Source organism: Embiotoca jacksoni, unplaced genomic scaffold (genome assembly GCF_022577435.1).
Source record: "Embiotoca jacksoni isolate LCO1_2020_lvr unplaced genomic scaffold, fEmbJac1.0.p SCAF_5, whole genome shotgun sequence".
NCBI lineage: Eukaryota > Metazoa > Chordata > Actinopteri > Embiotocidae > Embiotoca > Embiotoca jacksoni.
In genome coordinates, this window is record NW_027185403.1 from 1691100 (window position 1) to 1713223 (window position 22124).

Below are 22124 nucleotides of genomic sequence, written 5' to 3' on the forward strand. Positions count from 1 at the left end.
TCTCTCCTCCCCACCACCACCACCACCACCCCTTCCCCTCCTCCTTCTCCAGCAGGGACCGAGGAGGTTTTCAGCACTTTGCCACGGCAGCTCGCAATGGACAGTACCACAAAGAGTCAGTGATCCTTCGCACAGCACAAGACACTTGACAGAAACCACAGCTGACAGGCAATCTGAGCGCTCAGCATCCAGAGAGAGTGGAGAAAGTGAGGCGAGAGAGGGAGAAAGAAAGAAAGAAAGAAAGAAAGAAAGAGGAAGGTCCTTTGCGGATTACTCCTAAAATACTTTTTTTTTTTTTTTTTTTTTAACCTGCAACCAGAACAGGCCCTTTTTTTGTTTTGTTTTGTTTCATATCGCTAGTTGCTCTAAAATAAACAACAACAACAACAACATTGTTAGCAGAATGGAAGAAGACATGGATGAGGGGCAGACCCAGAAAGGTAAGGAAAGTATTTGTCAGCATGTTTGGGGTTTTTTTTTTTTTTTTTTTTGGCTGGATGTGTTCAAAGTAAATTTGACATGTGCTTTTTGTCTCAGCGGCGTCTGAGGCAGGAAAAAAAAAAAAAAAAAAAAAAAACAATCGCACAAAATGTTGGCCATTCCCTGCCTGAATAAGAGAGCAGCTGTTTTGGGGGTAATTCCTTTGTCCATTGAGTATCAGCACTCCGCTGAAAAGTGCACGTCCGTGTATGTGTGTGTGTGTGTGTGTGTGGAGCTGTTTTGGGTTTGTCGGAGGGGTGTGAACCCCCGCTCCGGCGAAAAGGGGGCAGGACCGCCGCCTTTGTTTGCTGAGGAGAAGGCTTTCAATGCTTGTCGTGACGGCTGAGCGAGACAGAAAACGCGAAGCGTGGAGATCCGAAACCGAGATCCGATCCGACACTCGATTGATCCGTCAGCGCTCAGGTTCTGCTCCTTTGTGTCCCGGACGGCCAGACGTTGTGTTTTGCAGCAGCAGCAGCAGCAGCAGCAGCAGGGGCTTTGCGACATTTCATTGTGGATTTGATGCAGGAGCAGGTTTTGTTTTGCCCCCCCCCCCCCCCCCCCCCCCCCCCCCAAAAAAAAACAAAAAAAAAAACTCCCGTTCATTTAAGAGGGGTCAGTGTTTGCTTTGTGCAAAAAGTAGAATTGCAATTCATACCCCCCCCCCCCACCACTTTATTTATTTATGTATTTATTTATTTTGGTTCATCTCTGCATGAGCGATTCGGTAGATGGTTTGGGACCCTCTGAAAGCAAAGGGGTGTATTTTTTTGTTTTGTTTTGTTTTTGTTTCTAAATGGACTGCAGCATTATTCATAAAGAAACCCTGCACGTGAACAAAAGGTGGTCAAGGATGCTGTTAGGGAGCAGGAGACACCTTTTGTTTCTCCCTCCTTCCCTCCCTCCTTCCCTCCCTCCCTCTCGGTCGCACTTCGTGTGACTGACATGGCTTCACACATGTTTGTGTTTTCCTCCCCTGCTGCGTCTCCTCCCTTTACGAACCACCTCTACCCCACAAGGCGCACGCACGCACGCACGCACACACGCACACGCACACACGCGAGCTGAAACGGTTGCCATGGCACTGGCCAACTGTAGTCATTACCCACTCTCCCTTTTCTCACCCACTCCTGTTTGATGACATTTCACCAACACGGGAATAGTTTACTGTGAGAGAGAGAGAGAGAGAGAGACAAAACCTCTTGGTGGCCACGACCACGCATGTACACGGGCGCCTCCGGTTAGAAAGCAAATCTCGTCAGCCGCGGGCCTCGTGCACGTGCACGTGCACGTTGCGCGCCCCTCGCGAGTCCACATTTGGATAATTGGTTCGCTATTTTTATGAACGTCTAAAAAAAAAAAAATCAAATCACAGAAAAGCCAGAGCTGCGGGTTCATTTTGTTTTATAATGCAGTCGCAGTTGGTCATCACAAGCGGTTTCAAAGATACAGGAGATTTTTGTTTTGTTTTGTTTGTTTTGTTTGTTTGTTTGTTTGTTTGTTTTGCAGATGACGTAATTGTTTTTCCGCGTCTCCTGTTTAAAACTTTGACGGTTTGAATGTAGAGCTAGGAGCTCCTAACTCAAGCAGGTGAAAATCGAGTCGGGATAAAATATTCCCAGCTTTAGATGCACACTGTAAATATACACAAACACTATTTATATATATATATTTATGTGTATATATGGGTTATGTGTGTCGGGCATCCTATGTGCTTTTTTTGTTTTCGAATATGGACATAATAACGACGAGATGCGGATGTATACGGAGAGGTGTTTGTCGGGATGGTTTATCATTGTGGGATGTGCTAAAAAAAAACAAAAAAAAACTTAACCGGCGAGCGAAGATGGAATCGGTTCAAAGTTTTTGACCCGGGTCACCCTAAAAGTTGAGATACTAGTCAGACTCGAAAGGTTAAACTGGCAAAATCATATTGTTATTTAACCACAAAAACAACAACAACAACAATACGACCCACCGCTCCAACAAAATGCTGTTAGGTTTGGAGGGTTGAGTATTTTGTGACATCAGTAGATTGAAAAAAAAAACAACAGCTTCCCAGTTTTTTTGGGGAGATTCACTGCTTTGATCAAGTGTGACACAATCTAATTAATATAGATATACGAGCAAGGCCTGGTGCATCTTCTTTTTTTATTATTTTTATTAAATAAACTCTGACAGCTCCTCTACTGGAGATGATTGGAAGGACTGCTCCGATGAGGCACGGCGGACGTTACAGTCCACCCCCCCCCCCGTCGGGTTTTGTTCCGTCTCACTTCGATTTCGCGCCTATCTTTCTGTAAAATCCTGTAATCGGGTGTAAGAATCACCGCTCATTTTCAGGCTAAAGGTTAGGTTAGGTTAGGTTAGGTAGTTACTTTATTACTTTATTAATCCCCGAGGGGAAATTTTTTTTTGCTACAGCAGCATACAGGAACCAATAGATAATAATAGAATAATAGAAAGCAATAAAATAGCAGTAAAACAGCAGTAAAAATATAAAATATAAAATGCACAGTATATACAGTACAGTATATATATATCTATATATATATATATAGATATATATATAAAGCTGCAACCGCCGAGCCGCTGCCCCACCTCTACAGTCCCACCTGATAATAAACAGGGTGACGATCAATACAGAAGAATTGAAATCCACAAATTGTAAATAAAAAAAATTTAAAAAAAAAAAGAAGTTCCACGACGCGACTGTTTTTAAGTCGATAACTCCGTTTGGAGATTTCCGGTTCTCCCCATCGTCTACCGGCCGTATGAAATTTACGCCGCCGTTCAATTTCGAGGGGGTCGCTTTGCGGATCGCCGACGTCGTCCACGCGCACGGACACGTCGCAAGTAAAGACGCGCTTCGGGCGTCGCCGAGTGCGCTCGCAAGCACGCCAACGCCCCCCCCCCCCCCCCTTCTGTCTTCAAATCGCCGGATCATGAGTCGGATGCACCGGGTTGGGCCCCCCCGCCACCCCCCCTCCGCTCACTTCAGCGCTGCGGGCCCAAATGCAGGAGCGCACTCAGCGTACCGCGGCCGGCCCGTCGGCCACGGGGAGCCCGACGGTCCAACGAGCGGGGTTTTCCGCTCGCGCGAACGCGGAGATGAAATGCGGTTTAAGTCTCGAGATAGCTGGCGCTCGGGTGTTGTTAACCGTCGCCCCCCCAACGGGGGAAAAAAAAAAAAAAAAAAAACGGTAGAAAGGCACACCTGTTAGCGCTTCTCCGAGCCAAGAATCCTCTCTGCGAGGAACCCCGCTCGTCCTTCTGTTTGATGGGTTCGATCGGGCGACCGGCTTGGCATGTGGATCACACGTTGAGCATCTCCATTGATTTTTTTTGTTGTTGTTTTGCAAACGCAAAAAGACATGTTTGAGTCGTCATTCGATGTCCGAGAGCACCCGGCGGCGTTGGCTATTTGACCCTTAAAGAGCCGCAAACCCCGAGGGGGTTGAATTAGCGAGGTCTGAAATCGAGTTTGCGTGCAGCGGCGGCCCGGGCGCCGCTCCGGTGACCATCGTCGCCTCAACTCCGAGCACAGCGTCGGTGCTCTGGTCCCGCTCCGGTCGTGCTACAGCATCTAACCTTTCTGTTTCTACGCCTCCCCTCCCTTCATCCTCATTGTTCTGCATCCTAACCTGCCCCCCGGCCCGGAAGAAGTCGAGGGAGTTCCACCAATTGTTCCTCTGACATTCGTTCAGGCTATTAGTGGAGAACATCTGAAGGTTGTTGTTTTTTTGTTTTTTTTTTATGATTGTTCTCAGAGGAACGAGTCCTCAGTATAGCTTTTTAGATATGGGTTAACAGGTGATCAAAATATAATGACAATAAAGACTTTTTAGAATCGTAACACGATGCTGTCGTTCGACATGGAAGCGGGTTTGGTTATTTTTCTAACACGTAGACCATCATTTTCATACCTATTAATATGTTGAAAGTGTTTTACAATGGCGAAGCCTCTGGAGAGTTTCGTAATTGTTCAGCCTCATTTCAAAGCGAGAGAGAATGAACTATATTTAACTATGTTTCAAGTAAGTTATTAAGTCAAATTCAATATTTTGTTGTTGTTTTTTTTCCCAGTGTATTCAAAGTGTATTTGGAAACTGTAATCAATTAAAAAAAATTAAAGGGCAACTGCCCCGGTGGCTGTCACGTGCAATTGCATAAGACAGGCTACGGTTACGATCTATTGTTTGGGAACTGTGACTCCAATCGTTCATTCTTTGGTGTTCGGCTGCCGCTGGCTGGTGTTGGCGATCAAAACATGTCAGCTCACATCACCCTGGAAGAAGGAATTACCTACACGGTTCAATTCCAGAAATGGAAAGCAAAACATCCCCCCCCCCCCCCCCCCCGTCGTCGTTTCTGCCGAGTTTCCGTGCACTTGCACCCTCAGTTCCTGGAGTGATAGTGGCAGAGACAAAAGACAAGTCCGTCCTCTGCAGTCACTTTCTCTGCGATAAAAGGAAAAGAGAGGAAATCAGCGGATGAGCTTTCGGACCTGGCCCTGTAACGTCCTTTTTTTGGTTTTTGGTTTTTTGGCCCGGAGGCGCTCTGTGTGTGTGTGTGTGTGTGTGTGTGTGCGCGTGTGTGTGTGTGTGTGTGTGTGTATAATGTCTCTCATTCACTATTGTCCCACTGAATTTGTTGACGTACAGTAAGTGGGTCACGGCTTCGAAGTACCCCCGGTCTATTCTCAGATTTTTTTGCGCTGCGTTTTTTGCGCTGCGGTTGACATGGCAACCATACTGGTTGATTAAACATGCGCAGAGGAGACGTGTGGAGGGGAGGGGGTTGAGTGGAGTTGGGAGGGGGGGGGGGGGGTTTGCATGCATGCAGGAGCTGAAAAAAACCTGCTCTCTACAGGGGAAGGCAAAGGAGGATGGGGGGGTTGCATTAAAAGGAACAAGGAAAGAAGACACATATGAGCCCTTTACCCTCAGACTGACACAGACTCACCATCCCCCCCACTGAGATCCCCCCCCCCCCCTCTCTCCCCTCCCTCCCTCCCTCCCCCTCTCTCTCTCTCTGGCCGGGCTCACTGCCACCCCCACCCTCATTGCAAAACCTCCTCCGCTAACAAGGAACTAATAACTGTTAGCTGTGTGCACTAAAATGACGGTCTTATTGGATATCTCGCTGTGCGAGCGAAGTCAACGCGCGCCCAGACATAAAATTAGATTATCCTCCTCTTTTTCCGTCTTCTTTAATGAATTTTGTTTAATTTTTCCTCCTCCAATACCGCATCGCATTTATTTTCTCCGAGGCTAAAGCCGCAGCAGAAGCAAAGCCTCATGTTCATTATATGACTTCAAAAAGAATTGATCCATTTTAATTGGGGATGCACCAACAAAGACAATCATCACGAGCCAGAATCATCTCGAAAAAGAAAGTGTTTGAAATGTGGCCAATATTATTTTCACGACTTATTCGGCTGACGCTGGGGCTTCTGTATTTTGAATAGGAGGAGGATAAAATGTCTTTAATATCAGAAAGTCATCTATATTTAAAGATGAAGAATTGGAAGGACAAGAAGGGAAGTATCAGGTAGCTCTATTGGCTTTTGACGTCAGTGTGTTCCTAACTTTAAAGGGACGATTTTTTTTTCTTTCTTTTTGGACATAAACTCCAATCTGTCGAAAATAGATAAAGCAGATTATTGTTCTCCTGGGAAGGCAGGTGTTTACAGCCCATATGATACAAGTGTAAATATTGCCTTCCTGTTTCATTTTGTTCCGACGTATTTACCCAAATGATTGTGGAAAAAAGGATTAAGGTGATTTTGCTCATTTGTCTTTTGTCACAAATACGTAATTAAGCGCTCAGTTAAGGCTTCAACAAATACTGTGAGGCGACGAAGTTTTTCCTTCAACGTGGCTTTCTACATTTAGCAGCGTAATTAGCGATGCTGACAGTTACAATCGCATTTGAATTGAGGTGCACTGAAGAATTAACATTGGAAAAATGATGCTTACAGTTTAATAAACGTGTCAGTAAGTGAAATACAATTGTAATTAATTCAAGCAAATCTTAAGTTGGTGATCTTTTTTCACTTTTAAATATGTCCGAGTCAATTTCATATCGTGTTGATCTAAAAATCTGGCGAACAAATTGAGAAGGATTGGACCTATTGCAGTCTAGGTGGGGAAAAAAACAGATGAAATCTTTGCATTAGGCAACTGAGGAATTTCATCATATTGAAAATAGTTGATTCACAATCTAATACTGTAATTTTTAAATGTAAATAATCACGATGTAACTAATTAGCGCAGTAAATAGGAGATCTAATCAATCATAAACTGACCCCATCTGTCCCCGAGAACCATGTTGTCTTTGAAGGACGTCATTTAGCTCTGAGCATTATTTAAAGATAAACTCATCCCTCATGTGAACAGTTGACTCGCTCTCTGAGAATCAAAGTGTGTGTGTGTGTGTGTGTGTGTGTGTGTGTGCGTGTGCGTGTGCGTGTGCGTGTGTGTCCGTCCATGTGTGTCCCTTTTGCCTGTCGGATATGACACTGACAGATGGAGGAGAAGTGGGGAGGTGGGAGGGGGCCGTGAGGAGGGGGGTCAATCTTTCTCTTTGTATTAGGGGAGACGCCTTCTGTTGATTGGACCGCGGTGTTTGGGGTCACGTAGGCTTCACTATTTTTTTTTTTTTTTTAAGACATGCTTTGTTGTGTGCAGGATAAAATATTTAAAACCCCAATCTTCTGAAATCCCATGTCTCTTTGTTCAAAATTGAATCAAATTAATCCTTGCGTTGCCAGATTTTCAATTTTGGTGAGTGAAGTTTATTGAATTAACGATCAGCGGGAAGAAAATCCCTTCATGTTTTCCTCCCTGTCGGGGCGACATACTGTGCACCGTCATTAACATGTAAGTGTGCGTTATTTAATTATTTTTTTTTTGAAAGAAAGATTTTTAAGCTCCAAAAACCCACCAATGCTTCGGGATGGCTTCCAGATTGTGATAAAGTAAAGAAATATCAATTTAAGTGGACAAATTCTGCCCAAAAAAACGACAACTCACAACATCCAAATACCAAAGCAGCTCCAAAGCACCTCCTGTTTGACCTATATGAACATAGAAATCCTTTGTCACTGCTGCTACCGGGTCCATTTAAAAACAGCTCGGTTCGGAATACATCCCCGACTTGACTGTCAGTTAGCACTTCAAACGACGAGTGGCACGACACCACGCAAGATCAATTCATACATACCTGCAAGCCTTTCATCAAGCGCAGGATCTTTTATTTTCATCGCAGGTAACGTCGGCCTAAGCAGAAAGCATGAATCATGAATGCGAGCGGCTCGTGCGCCGCTGCAACGTGCCACTTCTAAATTATGGATCAAGTATCCGGAAGCTCTCAGAGGCAGCGCAACGCCGCCAACCAACCACCAACCAACCACCACTCGCCATCTTTCACCGGCTCAATCTTGAAGTCAGTTAAGATCAATGAAGAGTTGCAGAGAGGGAACGAGAGCGTGTGCAGGCATCAGAGGACGTTTGGCTGAATGCAGCGATATCATATCAGGAATACGGAAAGAAATCGGAGCTAATCAGTTGCTGTTGCTGAAGAAACGCCGGGTGACGGACAGGAACGGCCAAATGAAGAGAAGATGTTACTGTAAGCTCTCAATGGTGCTCTGATAAAAATCCTACTGTAAATTAGTCATCTGCATCTGACGTGTTCACTTAATCTGTCCCTTCAACACGCCACTCATTACTGGGAGATTCCCTTCCGCAAAATGAAGAGCAGACAATCAAATAAAACATCACTCTTGTTACAGACACTCACTAATACTCTCATCCGACCCGGTAACTTCATCTCCAGCGGTTTCCATGGAAACAACACTTCCTTTCAGTCAAGTCACGTAGACGTAGTTTTTTTTTTTTTATTTTTTTTTTTTTTTTGTAGCTCACGTACGGTAATAATGCAAACAAGTGGACAGCTCTGTTATCTGAAGTAGATACGACACCTTAAATGTTGATTCGATCGGCGCCGTTGCATGACGGGTAAAATGTAAAACGACGAGCGGCGAGAGTTCGACTGCGGCTGGTTTTTAATCTGTGTGCAGAAATGTAAATAATGCAACGGTAATAAACCTTGATTGAGGCCACGGCATGAATCATTTATACCGGCGCTCGTCTCGCTGCGTGTTAAGCGGCGGCTCCACGCAGCTACGGCACCAAAACGCACCAGCGCGTCTCAGCGGGGGGGGTGGGGGGGGGGGGTAAAAGAAAAGACGGCAGGAATTCGCTCAAACAAGATATTCAAAAAAAAGATAACAGCTTTAACCTCGGGTGGCTTCCGGAAGTTCTTGGTTAAGCGTACAAGGATGAATTGTGTTTTTTTTTTTCGTTTTTTTTTTTCTGAAGTGTGAAAGTGCTCTAAATGTTTGTCTTTTTTCGGTGTGTACTTTCGACGACTGGCTTAAACAGGCACACTGACCCAGAGCACGGAGGATAAACGTGACCGGCCTCTCTCGCTCGCTCTCTCTCTCTCTCTCTCTCTCTCTCTCTCTCTCACTTTTATCTCCTCAGCAAACACCACCGCATCAATAAATCCTGTCACTGCCTGCGTCCTGAGACGATAAGGCAACTCGAGATAATGAGTCTGAGGGAATAGACTGTGACAGAATCACTTTCTGTCTTGGAGGGCATTCAAAACAAAAACAAAAGGAGAGCTGAATTTTGGTGGCGGTGGAGTTGAGTAGGTGAATAATACCATCTAAGAAGTCCTGTTTAAGCAACAATTCCATGACATCAAAACACAAAGACAATGGTTTATGATCTTCTAAAAAAAAAAAAAAAAAATGATCTCGTAGCATTTATTATACCTTTTTTTTTTTTTTTTTTTTTTTCTTCGCGGAAAGGTGAACAGTAAAAACAGGAAGTTCATATTGCAAAGTAACCAGAAAATAGTGCTCGCATGGAGTTTATTGGCCAATGCAGCACCTTGTCTGGTGTCGCCTCGCAGTCCAGCAAAACTTGCGCCTGCTTCTTTCTTCTTTGTTTTTGCTGACTAAGCTGCAGTTTTATGTCAGAGCCCTGCCCTTTCACTGGAAAAACGTCCATGCATAAGTGGCAAAAAAACAACAACACATCCTGTGGTAAAAACAACAGTCGATTCTAATATCCAAAACATCATAGCTTCAACAGGTGAAAATACTTTGTATCTGCAGCAGATATTGCATTATGAGGAAAGGCAGTTATTTATGCGCCTAAGCCATGATCTTAATTGCATGCAATGTATATAAATCGACCTTTGATTAAAAGCACTCAATTCACATCCTTTCCATGGGAGCCCTAACAGAAAAATGGAGGGGGAAAAAAAAAAACTTGGCAGAGGACTCAAGTTGAGGGTAAGTGGAGACATCACAATTGATGATAAGAGAACATCGCAATGCCTTGTCTGACATAAATCTTCTTAATAGGGAGATTGTTCTTTCCGTTTTAACTTGTGACGGAAAAAAACTGCACAATCCATTTAAAAAAAAAAAAAAAAAAAAAAAATAGTAGAATTTCAGTTGTTTTACCTCTTATGTCAGAGGCAGCGTCAGTTTTAGTGGCAGATACGGAGTCCAAGCCATTTAAACCGACGGCAGGTTGTCAAGATTCACATGGACTGAGGTGTGAATTGGCGTGAAAACCACCTGGGAGAGGTTGTCAGGTGGCACCGCGAGTACCTGATCGCCTAAAAGGCACCAAAGGTGAGGTGTTTCCTGAATTCGATGTTTCCTCTCAGGTGCGCCCGTGGGGGGTGTTCGGGGGGGGGGGGGGGGAAATACCAAGGAAGTGGTGTTGAAGGAACGTTGCAGACAGACGACCTCAAAGTCCCACCGCTCGATTTCAATGGAGGGGGGAATCTCTCGAGTTTGACAGTGAAGAGTGAAATCCTGCGTAATCTGGAATCCGTTCAGTTCAGTCACGTACCACCTCTTTAAATCATAGACTGGAGAGCAAACAGAGGCTAAAATCAGGCGACAGCAGCACATCGACAAGCATGAAAAGCCAAGCTCTTATCTATTTCAACTGAGTCATCGATTTTTTTCTTTTTTTTTTTTCTTCTTTTTCATAACTGTAGCCGACACGGGTCGATCGAAGTGCCAAAAGCCGCACAGGTTATTGGGAAACAGTGTACATTCTCACTTTTTTTTTTTTTTTTTTTTTTTACTGTACAATAGAGGTTAGAAAATAAAACAGCACTGGATTACATCAGCGAGGATGCAGATAATCTAGGCAAGCCTGGGCGAGGGTCGGAGCTGCACCAAGCGTCTGAGAGCTCGGCGCAGCCCAGCAGGCGGACCAGCTACTTGGTATTCAGCTCAGGTCTGGATCAGAGTCAGAAGCAGGGAGTTGAGGAGCAGAGGGGGGGGGGGGAGGAAGAGGAAGAGGAGGAGGAGGAGGGACGTTGCTCTGAGTCCTGCTCTGTAACACGAGCGAAAGCAACGAGATAACCATGAAAGAATGGAGGTGGAAACAACCCGAAATCTTTTTTATCAGCTCTACAACCGACAATGAAAACGAACCGAAGAGTCACGGAGTCTCTTTTCTGAATGAGGACAACAGCGACGGCGCAGATGCATTTAATCATGATTATCTTGTAACTGATCATAAGGAACTTTTTTTTTTTTTTTTTATGAGCGCTGAAATAGAACGCAACTCCATTTTATTACACCTTCAGATGAGGATTCACCAACTGATTAAGAACAGGCTGCTTGCTGTCTTGTGTGGGCTGTATACTGCAGTGATTTGCAAGACTGGATTTGTTCTGCGCTAACAAAGGAAATAAACTCCATTTCTTGTCGTTGTTACTCTGAGAAATTACTAACTCAGTGGTCCAACAAAACACACACACACACACACACACACACACACACACACACACACACACACACACACACACACACACACACAAAAAGATGCAGACTTATAAATCTAAGCAATTCATACAGACACACTCGCATACACTTATATTTACAGACTCAGCTGCTCTGTGGGCAATCTGCGCAACAGGGTATTGCAGTTTGGAAGCCAAGCAGTGATTAGTCACCTTAAGGGCCCCTTGGGACAGGAAGCTGGGCAAAGAGGAATGGGGTTAAAGGTCAGGATCACTATGTAAAGCTCAGGCTGAGTTTTTTTTTTCAGGCTGAACATAAATGTCAGCATCCTCTGTAGGGCTGAACAAACTGACAGAACAAATACAGCGCATGAATCCAAGCTACGGGGAGAATGTGATGCCACATAACTGCATGGAGGAAGTGGAAGTGGAAGTGGACATTAAATATCCCCCTCCCCCCTTTATGAGTTTGGGTACTCTGACACTTAATAAAGAAGTCAGTCGCCCATTTATCAAGGGGAACAGTGCTGCAGTCCAGCATACTCAAGTTGTTGTATTTTGTTCCACCATGCGTGCGAACCTGCCCCCCCCCACCCTCCCTCCCAGCTGTGGTTTGAATGTTGGAGGTTCTCAAAAAAAGTTAATGGAAGTACAGTGTAGAGCATGCATGCAAATGCATTTGCCCAGAGGCAACGTTTAGCTGAATAATTTAAAATTCAGCAAAGTCGAGAGAATCCTGTCTTTCTCTCATGTCATCGCATGCCAAAACAGAAATGTCCGCTCGATTTTACTTTGAGAAGTTTCACCGTCTGTGTTGACTGTTGTATTGATGTCTTTTGTGCCTTCAGGATGCCTTGAGTGCTGCATCAAATGCCTGGGTGGAATTCCATACCCATCCCTCATAGCCACCATCTTGCTGTACGCGGGCGTGGCCCTGTTCTGCGGCTGCGGACACGAAGCCCTGTCCGGCACCGTCACCATCCTCCAGAACTACTTTGAGGTGGTGAGGAGCCCTGTGGATGCACTGGATGTCTTCACCATGTGAGTAGGAAAGGTTCAGACTGGCTTTAAGAGTGGATTAGTTGTTCAAGAAAACACTCGTAAACCTTTTATGAGGGGAAAAAAAAAAAAAACTTAATAGAAGGTGCAATCAAAAGGTTCCGAGAGCGTCTATTAACAACCGAAAACCGTACCTGATGTAAATCTGGCCACCTTTAAATTAGTCTCCTTGTGCAGTGATGTACCGCGCCAAGCAACCCCGCCACGTTTGGAACACCACCTGGAAACCCTGTTTTGTAAGCGTGTCAAACACCATCTGTGACTCCACAGTGTCAAAAACGGCGCCCCTTCAGCTTGAACCTTATTTCGGGGGAACAAAAAGGAAGTTACGGGGAGCCGAATCCGGCAAGTAGGTGAGGAGAAGAGCAAGAATGATGTTGTTGTGGGCGAGAAACTCGAAGAACACAAGTGCCATTGGGCCTCAGTTCAGGTCGTTTTCCCTCCAAATGCCACAGAACGTCACAGAAGAACTCCGCGTTGACGGTCTAGCCTTAAGGGGCGAATTCACGTTACACAACTCCACAAATGTCAAAGAAAACCATTAGCATGCTCTTGGTTGCACTCCTGACCTGATATTTCTCCTTTGGTCTCGGATAGCGATGCTCTGCCCCTCGAAATGCGAATGCCGTCGTTGCCGTAGGCTTTCTGAGGCATTTAAAGAAGTCTCCATTGCCCATTTCCAGACATTGAAACAAAAATTTATGTGCGCTCTCCGTTGAAGTTTCAGGTCCATGGTAAAATTACAAATGCGCAGGTACCAGCGGTCCCAACCGCACATTCAGCAAAGGTGCTGATGTTGATCAAGTGACGTAACTTGGAGCATTTACTTATGGCTTCACTGCCCGTGCTTCATGTGCATCACCGTGCGCAACAGAAACAGTCTTGGAACTTTTTAATTGCACACCACATTAATTATTATCGCTTGCAACGTTAAAGAATAACTTAACTTGACCCACGATAACATATCTTTTTCCTGTGTGGTTATTTTTTTTTTGCATTCCTACCTCACCTTAAAGGCTTGAAAATATTTCAAGAACAAAGTGAAACTTCCTGTTGTTGTGGGTGTTTTTCAGTGGATTTCTATTCATTCTCCAGGATTGACATTATCAAGTATGTGATCTACGGCATTGCTTCGGCTTTCTTCGTCTACGGCATCCTGCTGATGGTGGAGGGATTCTTCACCAGCGGAGCCATTAAAGACCTGTACGGAGATTTCAAGATCACCACCTGCGGACGCTGTGTCAGCGCTTGGGTAGGGGTCACCCCCCCCCCCCCCCCCCCCCCCCCCCCTATTTACTCCATATGAACACTAAATTGCCGCTTAGACTTTGGTTTGGTTATATCGACCTGTCTGGGAGAATTTTCATATCTCCTACCGTCTACCAGCGTCCCCTGCTGCTGCATTTTTCAGGAGTCACTTGGTAATCACAGTCTAAATGTCAGGTCATTTTCCATGGAGTTCCCCTTGAAGGTTGAGTGGGCGAGGGTTTCAGTAGTGGACTTTTGAGCAGGTCTCAGGCTGTATCAAGCTCTACTTTCTTTGTTGGAATTTGAAAGGAAGCAGGGCAAAATACTAGCTCGGTTCCACTTGCCAATCGCTCAGAAGTTTACTTTTTACCGCGATTATAGTCTTGAAACCCTGTTCAGGCGACGGTTGTCTCTCTGAAGACGCACCAGTCAGCCAGCAGTGGGGGTGGCAGTGTAATAGTGTTTAAGGTGTTAGAACTAGATAAAAAAAAAAAAAAAAAAAAGAGACAAACATTGCAAATATTGAGGAATTAAAGCCAGAGCAAGAACAATGCCTAAAATCAAAAAGGAAAAGAAATGTCATTTACCTACGTGGCATTGCTTTCTTGTGAAAATGGGGAAGGGTTAAATTTGTTAAATTGCGTCTGTTTATGTAGATTATCATAAAGAGTAAAATCTTAATGGCAATTTATGTCACAACTGAACTGCTCTGCAAAAAAATGGTCAGTTGAAATAATCCTATCAACAAAAATAAAATAATTAGGAGCTCTCTCATATCGCATAGCCTGCACCAATCCTGACATGATGATCTCTGGGATTTAATTGCTATGAAAATGTGAAAACTCCACAGGGGAAAAAAAAAAAAAGGAAACAAGATATGTTTTGGTATGTGTGGTCAAGGAAAGGTTCAAAAACAAAATAAGAGTAGTTGGCAGGAATGGGGAGGGGGTTGGCGGGGCTATGGAGCACCATGTAACCTGAAGGTTCACAGGTTAACAGGTTCATACCAGTCAGATCGCATTTTTTCAAGACAATTGTGTCCTTCCACAATGCCCTGGAACAAAAAAAAACAAAAAAAAGAACTAGAGCTGCGCCAGGATACAGAAAACATGAATCTAATTTGTAATCCTCAAATTTAATCTTACACACGTTGCTTTAAAACTGTTATCTGACACGCTGCCTAAATGATCTGCTGTCCTCTGTTCTTCTTTCAGTTCATCATGCTGACATACATCTTCATGCTGGCTTGGCTCGGAGTGACCGCTTTTACCTCCCTCCCAGTCTTCATATATTTCAACATCTGGAATATTTGCCAAAATACGACTGTGCTGGAGGGGGCAACACTCTGCCTGGACCCACGCCAGTATGGTGAGGATGGATAGTCTCCATTTCTTCATCCATCTGTTTTGCCTGCTGCTCAGATCTCTGTGGCAGCTGAACAGTCTGCTCACATCTATGCCTAGGCTACCTAAAATGCTTCTTTAAAAAGGTCAAGTGTTGTTTAAACTTAGATTCCCATTTCATGTTTAACTATAAAGCAGGTCTAGGTTCTATATCAAAAACTGTAATATAAGTGTAAAAACGCTCGGTCCACAGAGAAATCCGCAACAGCGTGTACTCAGCAACTGCGCCGTTGGGACTTCTGTAAGTTTGTGACGTCACAACACGAGCCACTGTCCAACCTTTTACGTGGAAGAAAAACACTGAGCGGTCGTTTCATCGCAGAGCTACAAAACCAAAGAAAACCTGCGATTGGTCTCGACGTACGTCACTCAGAAAAGAGACAGCCAATCAGAGGGTCATCGATATCAATGCGCCTTAAAGACACGCACATAAAACAGACAAGCTTTACGAGGAGATGTAACACTACACTGCGGTGGTTTTTGATATTTAAAACTACACAAATGAAAATTCTTATGGATGTGAAGACTGCAAATCAAACACAGAACAAGTGTAAAATATGGAACCTTTAATTTTGTGTTGATCTTTCCACCCGTTTGTTTCGGTAAAAATCTCTTGAATGGATAGTGCAACTCTTTCAGGGTGTGTGTATAAAATTAGATTTTGGCATATAGCCGAGTGCATCTCAAGACTCTGCAGGAATCGAATCACCTCTGATAAATTTCACACTTAATTTACGCGTATGAGGAAATTAATTTGTGAAAACACAAGTTTTAAAATTTACAATACATTCAACCGAGAGGTTCTTTCTCAGATGACTTTAATGATCCAGAATAACAATATGTTAAGCTAGAATTAAGGTCCATCATATCAGCAGCATACATGCCTGGCTCATAATTTTCAATTAGTGCCACCTCTTTCAGTCCATTAGACACCGACAGCCAATAATACTGCCACTGTGTCAACTACCGTTTGTGTCGTCACGGTGACATTATAGACCCGTGTGTCGCCCGTGTGACTACGTGTAGTAAAACTGTATTACAATGATATGTTGCAATTTTTTTCTACTTTTCTTTGTTTTCTGTGCTCTGTCTGTAACAATAATAATAATAATAATAATAATAATAATAATAATAATAATATTGCATATCAGTCCAAACTTGTATTTACACACGTTTTATAAATGTGCTAACTTATTTCAGGTATCGTGCCAATCAATGAGGCCAAAACTGTGTGTGCTGGATCAGAGAAGTTCTACAAGATGTGCGAATCTAATGAGGTATGGTAAAAGTCTTTTTTTTTTTTTTGGGGGGGGGGGGTATCAGACAATGCGAATATTCACTACGGACGACAGATATGTATTATGTTTGCGAGGACTGAAAATGAATTGTTGATGGGTTTCTAACTTCAGCCAAATCCTTAATCAATACACCACACACACACACACACACACACACACACACACACACATACACATACACCCACACATTATTTCAAGAATGAAATCCTTGCCTAGGTGCCCTTGAACAAAGCACATGAATCATCTCTCGAGGTGTAGCTATTCGAATGAACGCAGCAGAAGCCTACAGATGCACCAGATTGCTATAAATGATCCGTTTGCTTGCTTGCCACCTTGCAAGCGTGAATAAACACAGGGCGGTAATTGACATTAACACATGCGTGTAGAGTGGTCTCGTGGACCGGTAATACATGCCGAAGTGAAAAGGCACCTTAAAATATGACTCTGCGTCACGCGGGCAAAATAAACAAGTGGGACCTATAGAAAAAGAACAGATCAAATCTCTCACATTCCTTAACTGTCAGTTTTATTTCTCATATCAGCAGCGGTGCCAATTTGCGACATTTGCAGTATGCGAGGACAGATTCGCACGAGCTCGTTCTTCTGAAAAAAACATATATAGATTCAACATCGTCCAGTGATGAAAGATCTCGGCCTGCTTACTCCCAAACTCTACTACATCCAATGTCAAACTCCGTAAACTTCTCACTATCCTGACAGCCTGGTTGTTTGCTGATGGTGTCCCACATTTTGTCTTTGAGATCATCGTCTTTGTAAAAGGTTTTTTTTTTTTTTTTTCATACGACACCGGATGTCTCGAGACGAAAATAATCAACAGGTTCGCCACCGTCATTGTGACGCGAAGTCCGATGCCTTTGTCCGCTGCGCGAAAGCTCAGAAAAATTGAGCTCCTTTCCAGAAAACTGTACGCTGCTTTTTTTTTTTGGCACGTAATACTCACATTGTGTGAAAGTACTTAAGAAAACAAAAGTTGGGAAAAAAAAGTTTTTATCGACGTGCAAATTAAGTGCAAAGAGAAAAGATTCGCCTTCGGTGCGTCAAGACTTTGCAGCAGTGAAGTTTTATTCCAATTCTTTCTTCTAATATTTGGAAAAGTTTGACAAAGAACCTCCGACTCCAAACCGAGACATCAACAGTATTTTTGAACGTGAATGACAGCAAATAATTGACACTTGTTTCACAGATATTAAATTAACTGCTAATTATAGCTGTTCCTAATCATTTCCATATATATATATATATATATATATATAAAATAGAGTGTACTAAGTGTTTACTCTGTATTTCCGGGTTGTTGTTTTTTGTGATTGTTAAAGATGTGCAGTGATTCCTGCAGACTAATATGTGCTGTGATTTGTTTTGATGCAGCTGGACATGACGTTCCACCTGTTCATCTGCGCCCTCGCTGGAGCAGGAGCTGCCGTCATCGCTATGGTGAGCCCATCACCCGATGGACACCTCAGAGCCTCTTCAAACTAAACATTTTGAAATGTTAAAAAAAAAAAAATAATAATAATAAAAAAATAAATAATAAATAAAATAAATTAATAAATTAAAAAAAATAAAATAATGCAGTGTCCCATTTCCTCCATCAAAAAAAAAAAAGAAAAAAAAAAAAGCTTGTTTGAAAAAAAAAAAAAAAGGAAAGGAAAGAATCTGCAGCAGTAAGATTATTATTATTATTTTTTTTATTATTTTTTTTCGCAAACGAGAATAAATACTGTACGTGTGGGGGAACTAGGTGCATTTGGTTGTGTGAGAGAATAGCCGGAGATAGGAGAGAGGGCTTTTTTTTTTTTTTTTTTTTGGCGCAGTGAAGAAGACAGGGTTTTGTCTCCCTCCCTCTTTCGGAGGCGCCAGGCAATGTCATGCCGTTGTCATGGAAACAGGGAGAAGAAAGGCGAGGAGATTGTTGCAAACATCACTCGGTAATTTGCGAGGAGCCATTTTCTGAGAAAACAGAGAGTGGTGGGTTTGCGAGTCAAGAGATGATGGTGCAAATTGTGCACGTTGTGCATTTTTTTTTTTCTTTCTCAGTTGCCTCCTTGTTCTTTCTGCGTATATATCGCGGCCGAGGAGCAGTGCGGCTATTAAAAATGTCAGCCCTTGTGAAAAGAGACACTGTGCTACAACCTCAGTCATTAAAACACAATACGTTCATTTATAACCTTTGCTGCCATGGCAACGCAAGCCGAAGACCGGCGCTTGGCGTTATGCTGCCACCTGCCGGATCTTCGAAGAAACGTCGTTTGTAATTTTAAAGGCTCGGTCCACACAAACTTCACTGCGTTATAAACAACATCATGGGACTAATAAAACTGACAAATCAATAGCAGCGTGTACATGATAAAAAGCCCATTTCCATGCCGTGGTTTCACGGCCACGTGACTTTCATGGGCTTTTTTTTATATTATCGTCCCACAGATCCACTACTTGATGGTCCTGTCTGCCAACTGGGCCTACGTGAAGGACGCCTGCCGGATGCAGAAGTACGAGGACATCAAGTCGAAGGAGGAGCAGGAGCTCCACGACATCCACTCCACTCGCTCCAAGGAACGTCTCAACGCCTACACATAAAGCCCAGCGGGAGGCCTGGCCCTGCCACTCCGGCCTCTCCGGTCCCCCCCCCGCCCCAAAACCCCAACCCCAACCCCCTCCCTCTCTTCCTAGTTTCTATCTGTCTCTCTCTAACCATCCCCTCCCGAGGGGGGGTGGTGGTGGTGGTGGTGGTGGTGGGGGGTGGGAGTGGCGCCATAGGGTCCTCGCCACTGCTGATGTCACTGGTGCGTCATATGACAATGTGGTCTGGGAGGGGGTGGGGGCGTGGGGGGGGGGGGGCGTGTGTCACACAAACCTCGTCAGTCACAAACAGCATTTCAGATGAAAAAGAAAAATGAAAAAAAAAAAAAAAAAAAAAAAAAAAGCCCCTTTACCTCTCTCATGGATGGTGTTATGATTATCATTATGGCAGTCGTATTATTCTTGAATAAGAGTTGTTTAGTGCTGATTAGTAGTTTTAGTGTAGTTTGTAGAATCAGAAGCAGCAGTAGTATTTTCTGCTTTTTTTTTTTTTTTTTTTACTTCATATAATTTGTGTATAATTGTTTTATTTTTGTTACATTTAATTTGATACTAAGTGTCATTTTGCTCTCATGCATAATTTATTTTGTTTTTGCTGATTCTGAGGGGGTCAACAGGGGCTTCGAAGGGTTTTCAAGCACATTTCTCATGTCGTGTGTCTGGGAAATTTCATGTGTCAAGAACTTATGTACTGTATGTGAGTGGGTGGTTAGTTTTGAAAATATTTTAAATCTCACAACACAAACTATGAAGCATCATGAGCCTTTGCCATACCAGTATTCCCAGGGATTAGAACCACTTTAACGTGAAAGCGATTCAATCTGTTTTTCTATTTGAATATGATGAATACCAAATCAGATTAAAAACCAATATTTAGCTAGATGTGCCAAGCCTGTTAGACAGGAAACACAGACTTTGATAGATTTCAGAGATGGGATTGGACAATTAAAGATAAATTGTGGGTTATTTTATGATAATCTTTCCCTTTAAAAATGTATTTTAGGACTTTGAATTATTCCATTGTCTTTGAATCACAAGCCACTGAAGCACATGCAAACTCATAATCCCTTTTTTAATTTCATAAAAGTTGAACTTTATAAATACTAAACTCCTGGTTTTTTTTGCAGAACTCTGCACTGTATATACCGATATATCAAAGCATACCTATATGTTAAGCACTGACATTTAAGGACAATTCACGCGAGAATAAGAGGAAATCAGTCCCAAACCTGCATCGATCCGTCCTGACCGAAAAGAAGGCCTGACCGAAAAGAAGTCGGTTTTGTGTTGGCATTCCTTGGTGGCATTATCAGATGTGAGAAAAGTGTGTGTCACAGTAATGTTGTTCATATTGCCTACACATTCCCGATGCCATACGACTACAGAGGCAGCCTGTCAGTTCATTGCTTGGCAAATGAATTTTTTTGTTTGTTTTTTTTTGTCAGTATTTCTCAGAGCTAGTTTCATGCACTTATTTGACCATTTCTGTGCTCTCTCTCTCTCTCTCTCTCTCTCTCTCTCTCTCTCTCTCTCTCTCTCTCTCTCTAGATGTAAGCGCATTGGTGTTCAACTCCAAGTTGGATAACTGTACTGTTAGTAAAGACTGTGAATTTAGATGTTTTTCGTGGCATGGACATGCATTAATATAGTCTTATTGACTCAAAAGTTACTTTATTTCACTTCTTTTATTTTTTACACTTTTGACTGTCTTGCTGGATCAACCCTTTGTTTATATGTGCAGTACTGAATCTCCCATGCTTACCGCGTTATGCTACTGATATTAGAGACTGTAGTCTTTGAGTTGTGTCCATTTAGTTTGTGATGAGCTTTCAACCATGTCTTAATGCTAATACTTGTACCAACATTGCTTACTCTGTAATGATCGAAAAAAGAAAAAAAAAAAATGCTCTCAGCTTTCTCCTCGTATTAGTCTTTTGTACTTTCACTACGGATGCTTAGTAGCAGGCTTTAAATCAAATCTGTTTTGTACATTCATGTGCCAACAGCTTAAAGTGGCTTATTTGACCTGTATGATCAAATTTGCTTGCATAAATAAAAATCACTTGTGAACTTGTTAATAAATACCAGAGGTCTCTTTCCTCCATTTCCTTTTTTTTTTTTCTTTTTTTTTTTTTATGTCAAATAATCCTGATGCTGCTTTTATAGGAATTGAAGAAGTTACCATATGATGTGATGAACCAAACTGGTAGGTGAATTCTACTGATTATAGAAAGAAGGACTGCCATTTCTTTTTTTTTTTTAAGTAAGGAAATGTAACTATCAGTAACTACATCATACCACTAGATGTCTCCCTTCCATCTTATAAAAACACCTGTGAGCCAGAAATTGATATAATAAGTGTGTAAACACATCAGGGTACAATATGTTTGCTTTAATCCGTTATAATAACTACATTAATGAGATTATTAAGTACAACAGCCCATTATCAATATTAGGTATAGGTAATATTAGGTACATTATTATAATACACTATTTAACAACTGTTTAGAGAGGAGGTTCCAAATTGGTAATGTATAATAAAAGCATAAGGACCAATACAAGTCCAATTGTAATTCTTATATTAACACTTATCTTGACATAACACTCCCTTATTTTACATTTTTATGTCCACGAGGTAATATTCATTCTAGCTCTGTCCTTCGAACACCAATTTAAGTCAAAAATCAATTCAATAAATTCTATAAAATGTTGTTTACTAATTAAGAATGTCATTGAATAGTTGACTTCGATTATGATGTAAATAAACAAGTTCTAAAAATCAACAAAAAAAAAAGCAAAACAAAAACAAATGAAAATGGATGTCAAATGCCATAGTATTTGCAAAGTTTCAACATTAATTTAAGATAAAATATAAATTATGGCAATGGGGCAGTGGGTTGCGAGCACCTGTCCTCTACTTTCTTTTTTGGTCTACATACATTTAATACCATAATTGCATGTAATTTTAGCAGTTCTTTAACACTGATGTATTAATGCAGTTGTCTTTTTAATTTGAACAACTTCTTAATCGAATTTTTTTACTCGAACATACATACTGTATGTTCTGGTCTTTGTATTGTTCGTAATTGTAAGGTGGAGTGGGACCATGTTATGTTGCGTGGGGATTTTGCACTGTAAATAAATTGATTGATTGACATCAAGATGAAGATTGAGTAAGGTTGAA

At 42.5% G+C, this 22124-nt stretch overlaps 1 protein-coding gene across 1 annotated transcript; it reads left to right on the plus strand.

The window, feature by feature from the left end:
- Positions 1 to 21022, plus strand: gpm6aa (glycoprotein M6Aa). The gene is made up of 7 exons (XM_069171915.1): positions 1 to 440; positions 12180 to 12372; positions 13486 to 13642; positions 14853 to 15006; positions 16242 to 16318; positions 17729 to 17794; positions 18785 to 21022. The coding sequence occupies exons 1-7, from the start codon at positions 404 to 406 to the stop codon at positions 18935 to 18937; spliced, it is 837 nt and encodes a 278-aa protein (XP_069028016.1). The 5' UTR covers positions 1 to 403; the 3' UTR covers positions 18938 to 21022.
- Positions 21023 to 22124: the final 1102 nt, after the last annotated feature.

Coding starts and splice junctions, on each gene's coding strand:
- gpm6aa (XM_069171915.1), top strand. CDS start 404: ATGGAAGAAGACATGGATGAGGGGCAGACCCAGAAAG. Junction 15,007..16,241: donor CCTGGACCCACGCCAGTATG/GTGAGGATGGAT, acceptor AACTTATTTCAG/GTATCGTGCCAATCAATGAG. Junction 17,795..18,784: donor GAGCTGCCGTCATCGCTATG/GTGAGCCCATCA, acceptor ATCGTCCCACAG/ATCCACTACTTGATGGTCCT.